The following is an 11,265-nucleotide window of genomic DNA, read 5'->3' on the forward strand; positions in this document are numbered from 1 at the left end:
AATTGAATCTCTGGCATTTGACCTTCGGACTTTCACTTGACCATTCTTCGGACTTTCCCTATCGGCTTGTCTTCTACGTGATCTTTCGGCTTGACCTCGGACCGGTAAAGGACTTGATTACCATGGCCTCTTTCAAGCAGTGCACTAAGTGCGGGGTGAAAATCCCTAAGGCCGATGGCCATGAAAAATGTGTCCTTTGTTTGGGGGAGTCCCATATTCCTGGCAACTGCCCCCACTGTAAAGCTATGTCGGCCCAGGCCCTAAAGAACAGGGACCGGACACTTAAGGCTGCGCTCTACGAGAAGGTTTTGACCCAGCCCAGTGGTTCTGGGGACGCGGACGCTCCCAGGGCCTCCAAGAAGAGAGGAGACAAACGCTCCGACCACGAGAAGAAACGGGCCCGCTCTTCATCTCCGCCAGCCAAGAGCCGTCGCAAGGGCCCTCCAAGTACGGTCTCAGTGCCTCCGCCTGAGTCGAGGCCAGCACCGTCTACATCCCCAGTGGCCGAACCGGTGAAGACCCTGACTCCTGTACCGGCGTCTTCCCGGATTATACCCTTGGAACCCAGGGTCCTCCTTGCGAGCCATCTCTCCGCACCGGCGGATGCCCTGCAGATCGTGGACTTGGGTTCGGAGTCTGAAGGGGAGCTTCACGACTCCGATGCTCCCCTATCCCCACAGAGGGCTAGACCCCGTTCTCCCTCTCCTGTGGTGAGACCACGTCCCGCCAGACGGGACACAGAGCGCCCCCACTCCCCCCGAGGAAGGATCGGGCCACACTAGGGGCAGAGGCGGATGCCGCCTTAGATCCAGACCGTCCAGACTCAATGGAACGGGACCAGGACCTGTTTGATGCCTTCCCAGATCTCGTCTTCGATCACCGTACCGGACAGTATCTTATCCCGGTAGATCCGTCCCGCCTACGGCGCAACATCCGGGACTGCTCACGGGTCCGTCGCCACACTGATGCCTCCCACGGGCTGGATGACTTGACCACCACCGACTTGTCGCCCAGGAAGCGTAGCAGATCTCCTTCAAGATCCAGATCGAGATCCCCACGCTCTGCGTCACCTTCCGACGATGACGAGGCTCCATTCGTCCTGGAGGGACCTGCTGTTCCGTCCCCTACAGACGACGTCAGGTCCTTTGCCGACAGGGTAATCCGGATGGCGGATGCCCTGAAGTTAGAAGTCGCCCACCCCGAGGACGATGCCCTCGACCCGGTGGAGAGAAGGATCCACGGTTCCGCCCCAGCTCCACCAGCCTTGGCATATCTCCCATCGCTAGAGAAAATTGCCAAACGCTCCTGGGACGCACCGGCCTCCATCCCGTCGACATCCCGTAGGATTGAAAACCTCTATCGGGTCACTCCTTCGGCACCTTCTTGGCTCTCCAACCACCCTAAGCTTAATTCAGCTATCGTGGAAGGAGCCCAGTCCACCTTCGTCCCTAAGTCCTCGTCTTCTCCAGTCGATAAGGACAGCAAGAAACTGGATGGCCTAGCTAAGAAGTTTTATGCTTCAGCGGCCCTGGATTTGAAGGTGGCTAACTACGCGGCCTGCATGGGGGCCTACGTGCAATACCTCGTAGAGAAGATGGACCCCACCATCGCTGACCTGCCGGATGACAGGAGGCGGATGATGTCTGCACTCAGGAATGAAATCCACCTGATAGGCGGACAGCAGATCATCTCCGCGAGGCACTCGACGGACTGTGCATCAAAGGTCCTCTCTGGTTCCATAGCCCTCAGGCGATACGCGTGGCTCCGGTCTTCGGACCTCACTCCACAAGCAAAGGCGGCCATAGAAGACATGCCCTTTGACAACTCGGGCTTGTTTCACCGGGACACGGATGAGAAACTCAGCTTCCGTTATAGGATGAAGACTGCCGCCAGAAAACACGGTATGTCATCCTCCGCTTCCAAGTCCCCCAGACAGAGGTACACTAGTCAGCGCCCCTGGCATCCAGGCGGCCACTACCGCTTCCAACCACAGGACCGTCCCTACCATCAGGACACTCGGCCTCAAGGCCAATCCTCCCGGTCACCTGCTCCTCCAACCGACGGGCGTCCATCTTCCCAGCCCAGATACCAACAGGGCTATAGAAAGAAGGACGGCAGGGGCAAGAAGAGATTCTGATGGGTTCCGGCGCACCTCGTCATCTCCAACAGGCTGAGCCCCTTTTTTGACACCTGGGCCGCCATTACCAGTGACTCTTGGGCACTTAACATCGTCCGTAGGGGCTATGCCCTAGAGTTTTCCCAGCTCCCACCAACTGGAGCTTTTGTTTCCACTGCCCCCTCGGACACCCTTCTTGATGAAGTGCGCATTCTTTTGGACAAAGGCGCTATTGAACCCGTCTCCCCCTCTGACTTCAAGCGCTGTTTTTTCTCTAGATACTTCACTGTACCGAAGAGAGACTCTGGCCTCAGACCCATAATGGATCTACGGGCCCTTAACAAATTTATTATTTACAAAAGGTTCAGGATGGTAACCCTTGCTTCTATTTTACCACTCCTGCAGGAAGGCTACTGGTTCGTGACTTTGGACTTGAAGGATGCCTATTTCCACATTGCGATCCTGGAGGACCACCGGAGGTTCCTCGCCTTCGCCGTCGGCCAGAACGCCTACCGGTACCGGGTCCTTCCCTTCGGTCTTTCCACAGCTCCCAGGGTCTTCACCAAGTGCATGGCACCCGTGGTGGTGTACCTGCGTCAAAGAGGGATCACAGTCTTCCCATATTTGGACGACTGGCTCTTCACAGCGTCCTCCAAGGACATCTTACTCGGGCAACTCGAATTCACCCTATCCCTGCTGCAAGCACTGGGATTACAGGTCAACTTCGACAAGTCCAACTTGATTCCTTCCAATCGAATAGACTTTATAGGAACAACATTGGACTCTGTACAGAGGAAGGCATTCCTTCCAGAGACAAGGTTTCAGACCCTCTGTACATCTCTGCAGCCCTGCCTCCGCCAAAGACGCCTCCAGGCCCGTGCCGTACAAGTCGCCATGGGACACCTAGCCTCTACCACTTTCGTCACACCGTGGGCCAGACTGCGCCTCAGACCCATTCAATCTTGGTTTCTCTCCGTCTTCGATCCCGTCCGAGACACGGCTACCAAGTTGCTCACCATCCCGAGGACTGTAACAGAGGTCTCTACGATGGTGGCTCCAATCCGACAACGTCTGTGTGGGGATGCCATTTCTACCTCCTCAGCCAGATCTCTCCCTGACTACGGACGCCTCCCTGCAGGGATGGGGCGCCCACACACTGGACCTTACAATAAAGGACAAATGGTCACTGGCGGAAGCTACTCTCCACATCAACGTCCTGGAAATGCTTGCCGTGGAGAAAGCACTCAGAGCCTTTCAGTCGGTCCTCGCGGACAAGGTGGTACTTCTTCTCACCGACAACACCACCGTCATGTACTACCTCAACAAACAAGGTGGTACAAAGTCGAGGACTCTGCTGTCAGTCACCATCCGCATTTGGGAATGGTGTATAGAACACAAGATTCTGCTGCAATGCATCCATCTGCCCGGCGACCAGAACGACCTTGCAGATCATCTCAGCAGGTCACCTTCCACTTGCCACGAGTGGAGACTGCATCCAGAGGTGGTGTCCCGACTCTTCAATCGCTGGGGAACCCCCCTCCTCGACCTGTTTGCCTCCCGGCTGAACGCCCACACTGCGAGATTTTGCTCACGGTACAGAGAGCTGAGATCGGAAGGGGACGCCTTCCAGCTCAAGTGGACTCAGGGCCTCCTGTATGCCTTCCCTCCGTTTCCTCTGATCACACGGGTCCTCTCGAAGATGTTGGCAGACCACACGGCCGCAATCCTGATAACCCCGTGGTGGCCCAGACAGCCTTGGTTTGCCCCGCTCCTTCAACGGGCGCAAGATCATCTCCGCTTGGAGCACCGGCCCGACCTGCTATCTCTCCACGGCGGACAAGTCCACCATCCCGAGATGCAATCTCTCCCATTGGTAGCATGGAGGATACGATCCTGAGGACGCTTCCATCCGGTGTACAGGATATCATTAAGGCAGCACAGAGACCATCCACACAGAGGTCCTATGCCTACAAATGGGATAGGTTCCTAACCTTTCTACAAGCAAAGGACATTCCACCATCCCGTGTCTCCATCCCGATAGTCCTGGAATTCCTTATGGCTTTAACAGGCGCAGGTCTCTCCTTGAGCTCTATCAAGTGCTACCTGTCAGCCATTTCATCTCACTACCTATTTCAGGACAAACCTTCTCTGTTTGGGGATCCTCTCATAAAGAGGTTCCTTAAGGGATTCAACAATTTGCATCCACCGATTCTAGACCCTACACCGCAGTGGTGTCTAGACACCGTCCTGGCACATTTGGTATCCAAGCCCTTTGAGCCCTTAGCTACCACGGACCTGAGACTCCTGACTTGGAAGACGGCCTTTCTGGTAGCCATCACATCAGCCCGCCGAGCTGGTGAACTGTGTGCCCTAAGGATGGACCAACCCTTCCTTCGTTTCCATAAGGACAAGGTGGTGCTACGTACAGACATCACTTTCTTGCCTAAGGTGGTGTCTGCCTTTCACATCAACCAGGACATTGTTTTGCCGACTCTGGCTCCCAATCCGACCACAGACTCTGAGCGCCAACTCCATGCCCTGGATGTCCGCAGGGCGCTGGCATTCTATTTGAACAGGACTGCCGCTTCCAGGCGTTCAGAGAGACTTTTTGTGTGTTACTCCGAAGCTAAGAAGGGGCTGCCGGTGTCACCGCAGCGGTTTTCCAAGTGGGTGGCCAACACCATCCACCTGTGCTACGAACTGGCAGGGAAGCCTCTACCAGGTCGGATTAGAGCCCATGCAACTAGGGCGGTAGCCGCATCCTCAGCTTTTTTGACCGGGATCCCCCTTGAGGATGTGTGTAAGGCAGCTGTCTGGTCCCAGCCATTGACATTCATTAGACGTTATAGGCTGGACGCAAGGGCCAGGCATGATGCAGCCTTTGGGAGGGCAGTGTTACTTTCTGCCATGCATTAGACCTGTTGCACTGTTAATAAATAACACAGTTGTTTGGTTTACATACTTTATTGGTTATGCGATTTATTGGTTATTGACACTCCCTCCTCCACTGACTACAGCTCGCTAGTCTAAACCCATTTGTGTGATTCGCAGAGACCACGAAGAAGAAGAACAGGTTGCTCACCTGTAACTGTGTTTCTTCGAGTGGTCATCTGCGAATTCACACAAACCCGCCCATCCATCCCCTCAGTGTCTGCTCATTTGACAACGCTTGTTGCCGCGCTGATTAGCGGCTCATTCGGAACTGAAGAGGAGCGGGCCACCAGGGGCCTTATATATGGGTGGGCGGGGCTACCGCCAAAAAGTTGCAGAAAGATACATTGCTTTCTGCCTGGAGATTCTAGAAGTTTCCGAGGATTGCTGCGCAGGCGCAGAATAAACCCATTTGTGTGAATTCACAGATGACCACTCGAAGAAACACAGTTACAGGTGAGCAACCTGTTCATCTCCTACATAATATGAATTTGTAACTAACGTCTCCTTCCCCATCCATGGCCCTGCACACATACACAGCCAGCAGCCTCGCTGAGCAATGGAGATCTATTCTGCTGTGGATTGGGGCTCAGCAGGATGATGTTTCCAGCCCCTTCCTGTCAACAAGCAAAGCTGTGACATCAAGAAGCAGGACATTTGTCAATTCCACATCACAGCCTCAATCACTGGAAGGAGAGGGCTGGAAACATCCTACTGCTGCACCCTAATCTGAAGCCAAACAGAGATCCATTCCCTGGTGTGGCTGCTGGCTGTTACCAGGGGGGGGGGGGGGGCAATTGCAGTCATGACAATAACATCTTGACTGTGAATGTGCAATACAGGTTGAGTATCCCTCATCTGAAAAGATTGGGACCAGAAGCATTTTGGAATTGTGATTTTATACACACACACATGGTTATACCTCAGTTTTTGGATTTTTAAATACAAAAGTAGTGTAGTATGCACCTTTACTGTATTTGCGAGACTAGAAAGACACAAGGATCTGTGAAGTGATGGGAAGGCATGGATTCATGCCAAATACTATGCTTGGTTTCCTTCTATGGATTTCACAGATCCTCAGTCTTTTTCCAGCCTCACATCTTTTTTCCACCATCCACCTTTTTCTACCCTCAAGATGGAATCTGTGACACTCCTGCTCATTTGTCTCTCTCCAGCCTTCCATCTTGTTCATTTGCTACTTGTGTTGTGTATGAGATATGAGGCTAGCGAGAGACTGTGGATCTGAGAGACGAATGAGCAGGAGTGCTGCAGCCACCGCCTTAAAGGTGGAAGCAGACAGCTAGCAGCAAAAAGTTTAGGGGTTCGGAGGTTTTCAAATTTATGGATTGGGGTGCTCAACCTGTATTAGTGAATACCAAGCGGTTAAAAATCTGTAATTCGTAGGTTACAAATCTGTAACTTCACTACAGAATGCTACCTACTTTTATCAAAATTAAGAACTACTTTAATTTTATTGTAAGCTTGAATTAATAGTTTTGAATTTACTTGAGTAGTAAGGAAAGATATCTTAAATGTTGTTGAGAATTTTGTTTTCTTCAAAATTTCCTTTGCACTGTAAAAATTCAATTGTTCCATTTAATGTAGGAAATACAACAGGAGACAGATATCCCTGAAAGAGAACTTGTACGAGCACTACAGTCCCTCGCATGTGGAAAGCCAACACAACGGGTTCTTACAAAAGAACCGAAATCAAAAGAAATAGAAAATGGACATATATTTACTGTGAATGATCAGTTCACATCTAAACTGCACAGAGTGAAGATTCAAACAGGTATGTCCATTTCCATTCTAATTTATCTTGTTTAGATCCACTTCCCTCCCAGTTACCAATTCATCCTTTACCTTTCTTCATCAACATAATCACTCTCTTTCAACTCCTTCTCCACTGCTTTCAAATATACCGCTGTTCTCCTTTTAAAAAAAGAAAAAGAAACAAACCTTACTTGACCCATCTTCCCACTCCCTATGCTGTGCAGTATTTCTTCTACCCTTTGCATGTAAACTCCTACAATATGGTACTTACTCCAGCTGTCATAGTTTTCCTTTTAGCCCTCAGTTTGGTTTTCATTCCTATCCCCTAAAGCCTCTGTTGCAGAAATTACTGGTGACCACTGCAGTACTACAAATATAAGAATCTCTAGTCAGTATACTATTAATAATTTATCCTATTGAGTAAGCATGTAGCCTTCGCATGACTCTACCCTTCTCATTCATTGCATCACATCCATTGTGAAGTCATGTCTCTTCATCCTTTACAAAACTGCAAACAATTCTTCTCTGTCCTCTTAAAGGTTAGTTAAAGCACCAATCAATAATGTTTCACTTCGGAGATTAGCACATGCCAAATCTGCACTGGGATAGACACATGTTGTAACTGTCACCAACACATTATTGCACTGCCTTGTGCCCGTTCAGTAGGCAGCAGAATGGAATTTTCCCATTCTTGAAAAGCTGCCGGAGAAGTCCGTATTGGACATGAGGCAATGTAATAAGATCTGTTGGTGATGGTTACAACCCATGTCTATCCCAGAATGGATTTGGTGTGTGATATTCTCTATAGTCTACTGCAGTCTTCTCTACCCATCTTATCTGTCTAGTATCTAGAAGTGAACCATTCATTTCTCCAATAATTCTAGCTACATTACCCTCCCTCATTGAAGACTTATATGACTTTCTATTTGCTCCCAGCCTTCTTTACCTTACCTTTTACAGCTCCCCTCCAGTTCTCTCCACTCTCCTCTTTCATGATCTTCTATCCATTATACAGTCCACCCTTCCCTTACGCAGGGATCCGTTCCATATCCCCCTGGGTAAAGGAAAAAACGCAGATGCTCAAGCCCCATTCAGATGAATGGAACTCGTGCCCGTGGAGGCATGGTGGCAGTGCGCGGGATGCACGCCGCAGGCGTGCGCACCATTGTTTCCTTCCGGCACGCGCTTCCCTCACTTCTGTTGTGGCTTCCAGCATATGCTGAAATCCACGTAAAACGTGCCCGCGTATAACGCGTGCGCACTGTATTCATTTCACTAGTTCACCATCAGAACATTTTCTGCTCCTGTTCTCTGTATGCACAGGATTTTGCCATCTAAAAAGCCTTTGACACAGCCCCCTTGTTTTTGTGCTGTACTCTAGCTAAGGCTGTAACTATGTGCAACTTAAACAATTACACATTCTTCCAATATTTATCCCTTTTTGTACAGTGTACAGCAACATGCACAGTGATGACCCAGTGGTGATAATGATGATAGAGTACTTTCTTGGAATTGTACAGACTAGTACAGTAAAAAGCCTTTTCATCTCTTTACAGAGCTGCTTGCAAACAACATATACACTCATCCCTCCATATTTGCCGATTTGATTATTCACAGATTTGATTAATATGCTCTCTCTAGGAATATCTAGGTCCTCCAGTGCAACTCTTTGGTCAACTTTAACTAAAAGTTGCACTGAAAGACCTAGAGATTCCTAGAGAGAATACTCTACTAGGCATTTGTAGCTCCTCCAGTGCAGTTCTATGGTCAGTGACTGTTGGACGTTGACCACAAAGCTGAACTGGAGGACCTAGAGATTCCTAGAGAGGTAAAAACATGGTGTTTTTGTTATTTTTTTTTCCATATTCACAGGGGTCTTGTGCCCCTAACCCTAGTGACTATGGAGGGACAAGTATATTTCCTTTCACCGTTCAATCTGGTTGGCATATTGTGTATTTATCTTTTTGGTAATCATTTCACCTGATCGAAAAAATCACGCAGATATTTATAAGCTTCACATTAGGATTCACTGGAACCTTCAATTTATTTCCAGTTTGATCATTCATTATCATTCATTGTACAAGAGACTAAATCCAAATAATAGTCCCAACAAAATAGACCAACTGAATCATTAGCAAATGGTATGTTTGTACTTAGAGAAATTGCATTGATTCAGAGGTTCTGCTCTAGCTGGGACTAGCAGTTGGGTTAAATAAAACAAACAAGGCTGGATTAGATGAATTTGTACTGATTGGGAGGGATAGGGGAGATTAAGATTAGAAGGAAGGAAAAACATTCACATGCAACCTTTACAGGCATAGAAATCTGCAAATAAATTTTTGCAGTTTCAGTCTTTTTAAAATATTTAAATAAACTTGCTTTGAGAGTTGTAGCACATAAAATCTTGTTCTTATCCTGTTTTTAAAGAAATTGGTACTTTGATAAACCAAGCTAAACTAATTCCAAAGGTTGCATCATAACACAGTTCTTTAATTTCAACAAATCATGTCATGGGGCTGTATATAGGGTGTGGCAAATAACTAAATACAAGGAGTCCTTTTCTAGAACTGCCAAATGTGATCTTTCCATTGAAGAAACTTTCTAAATATATTCTGCTTTAATTAAAATAGTGAATCATACACCATGTATCAGTCTTGTTTTAGCTAACTGAAAGTTGAAATGTATCACTCTTATAATTTGCTGTGTTGTGGCATTGCACCATCTTGCACTGCAAATACTTGTTGAAGTTGTGGAAGAAAGATGTTATGGGTGTATTTCCAAGTAGCTGAAAGGTTAGTATCTTTTCAATTAACTATTTAAGAGATTTTTAATTTTTGAGATCTTTCTCCTGTTCTTTCAGTTGCTGCCAAACAAGGAGAATCAGACCCAGAAAGAAAAGAAACAAGACAGAAAGTAGATGATGACAGAAAACATGAGATAGAAGCTGCTATAGTGCGGATAATGAAATCTAGGAAGAAGATGCAGCATAATGTGCTAGTAGCAGAGGTAATCTCATTTCAAATGGACTTGGGGAATAAATTATATCTTCAGTTGAGATTGTTTCTGCAAAAGCAGTTTGTAAACTTCAGGCTGAATAAGCGTCACTTCTGCTTTCCAGAAGACCCTCCAAGATGAAAAAATGGTTGGCATTGATGATACCTGTTGCTTTTTAAAGATTTTAATTACACATAGGCTGCATCCGCAGTGCAGAAATAATGCAGTTTGACACCACTTTTCTGGCTCAATGCTATGGAATTCTGGAATTTGTGGTTGTATGATTTGTAGGAATTCTAGGATTTGTAGTGAGGCGTTTAGACTTCTCTGTCAGAGGGCTCTGGTACCAGAAAAAAATAGTTTCCAGAATTCCATAGCACTGAGCCATGGTAGTGAAATTGGTGTCAAACTGTGTTAGACTGTTTGGATGCAGCCATAGAGGTCTGTGAAAACACAGATCATTGAACTGCATTCCTTTTCATTGCTCCAAAGCCATCATTCAGTCTAATGTGTGAGTTCTTGCTGTGCTGCTGTCACTTCTAATGTTAAAATAAGTTTCATTTTGTTCCAGGTAACTCAGCAACTGAAGGCACGATTCCTACCAAGTCCAGTTGTTATTAAAAAACGTATTGAAGGACTTATTGAACGAGAATATTTGGCACGAACACCTGAGGACCGCAAAGTATACACTTACGTAGCATAAAATGTGTTTCGCAAATATGATTTATTCTTGGACTATACTCTTCGCATGAACTGGGAAGTTCTTTTAAATCATTAAATATTAAGATGACCATCTCTTCTATTAAATTACAATACATGTTCTAGACCATTCAGATCAAGCCTTTACACCTTCGGAGAGTTTTTCAACATCAAAATGATTGAGCTTCAAGCTTTTCAGCATTTATCCCTGTAGAGATCATCCTTACAGTTCCTCGGGAAAATGTGAATGTGCTGCGTTTTGTTTTCAATACTGTATGAAAACAGAAAAATAAAAATAAAAACAAATTTAGAAAATACAGCTCATTACAAAATAAAATTGTTGGAATTTCATTTCCCCGAATCTTCAGTGTTGATGTAAATGTGTTTTCTGTAGTGTTGCTTAGCACTTTGCGCATTGTATACGTTTGGGTTATGAGAAAAACACAGCTGGTAAGACCAAATTTCCAAAAATATTGCTTTGCTTTGGACATTACTAAAGAGCCATGTTTAATTTATTATTTGGTAAATTTATAAAGACCTGAGAACGCAATTTGAGCATGCTTTACTTCTCCACCTTCATTCATTCATATTAATAATATGATCAGGAATCTTGTTTTGGACATAGTTATGGGCTGTAATATTTGGCCTTCCCTTTTGTAATTTGAGTTCTTCCAAATTAAGTTACATACTGATTAGGTTTGTTCTGGTTCCTTTATAGGAGAAATGGGAAAAATAGTGTGTATAAACTGTAT

At 46.7% G+C, this 11,265-nt stretch overlaps 1 protein-coding gene across 1 annotated transcript in view; it reads left to right on the top strand.

Annotated features, from left to right (window-relative positions):
- Positions 1-10,850, top strand: part of LOC149318197 (cullin-3) — an 87,212-nt gene extending 76,362 nt beyond the window's left edge. Inside the window, exons 14-16 of the mRNA XM_089509220.1 lie at positions 6,653-6,839; positions 9,681-9,826; positions 10,386-10,850. Of these exons, the coding sequence (XP_089365346.1) occupies positions 6,653-6,839; positions 9,681-9,826; positions 10,386-10,517 (465 nt within the window). The 3' untranslated portion in view covers positions 10,518-10,850. The remainder of the gene's footprint in view (positions 1-6,652; positions 6,840-9,680; positions 9,827-10,385) is intronic.
- The last annotated feature ends 415 nt before the right edge of the window (positions 10,851-11,265 follow it).

Source organism: Sceloporus occidentalis, unplaced genomic scaffold, assembly GCF_023333645.1.
Source record: "Sceloporus occidentalis isolate IW3139 unplaced genomic scaffold, rSceOcc1.0.p SCAF_2, whole genome shotgun sequence".
In the NCBI taxonomy this organism is placed as follows: domain Eukaryota; kingdom Metazoa; phylum Chordata; class Lepidosauria; order Squamata; family Phrynosomatidae; genus Sceloporus; species Sceloporus occidentalis.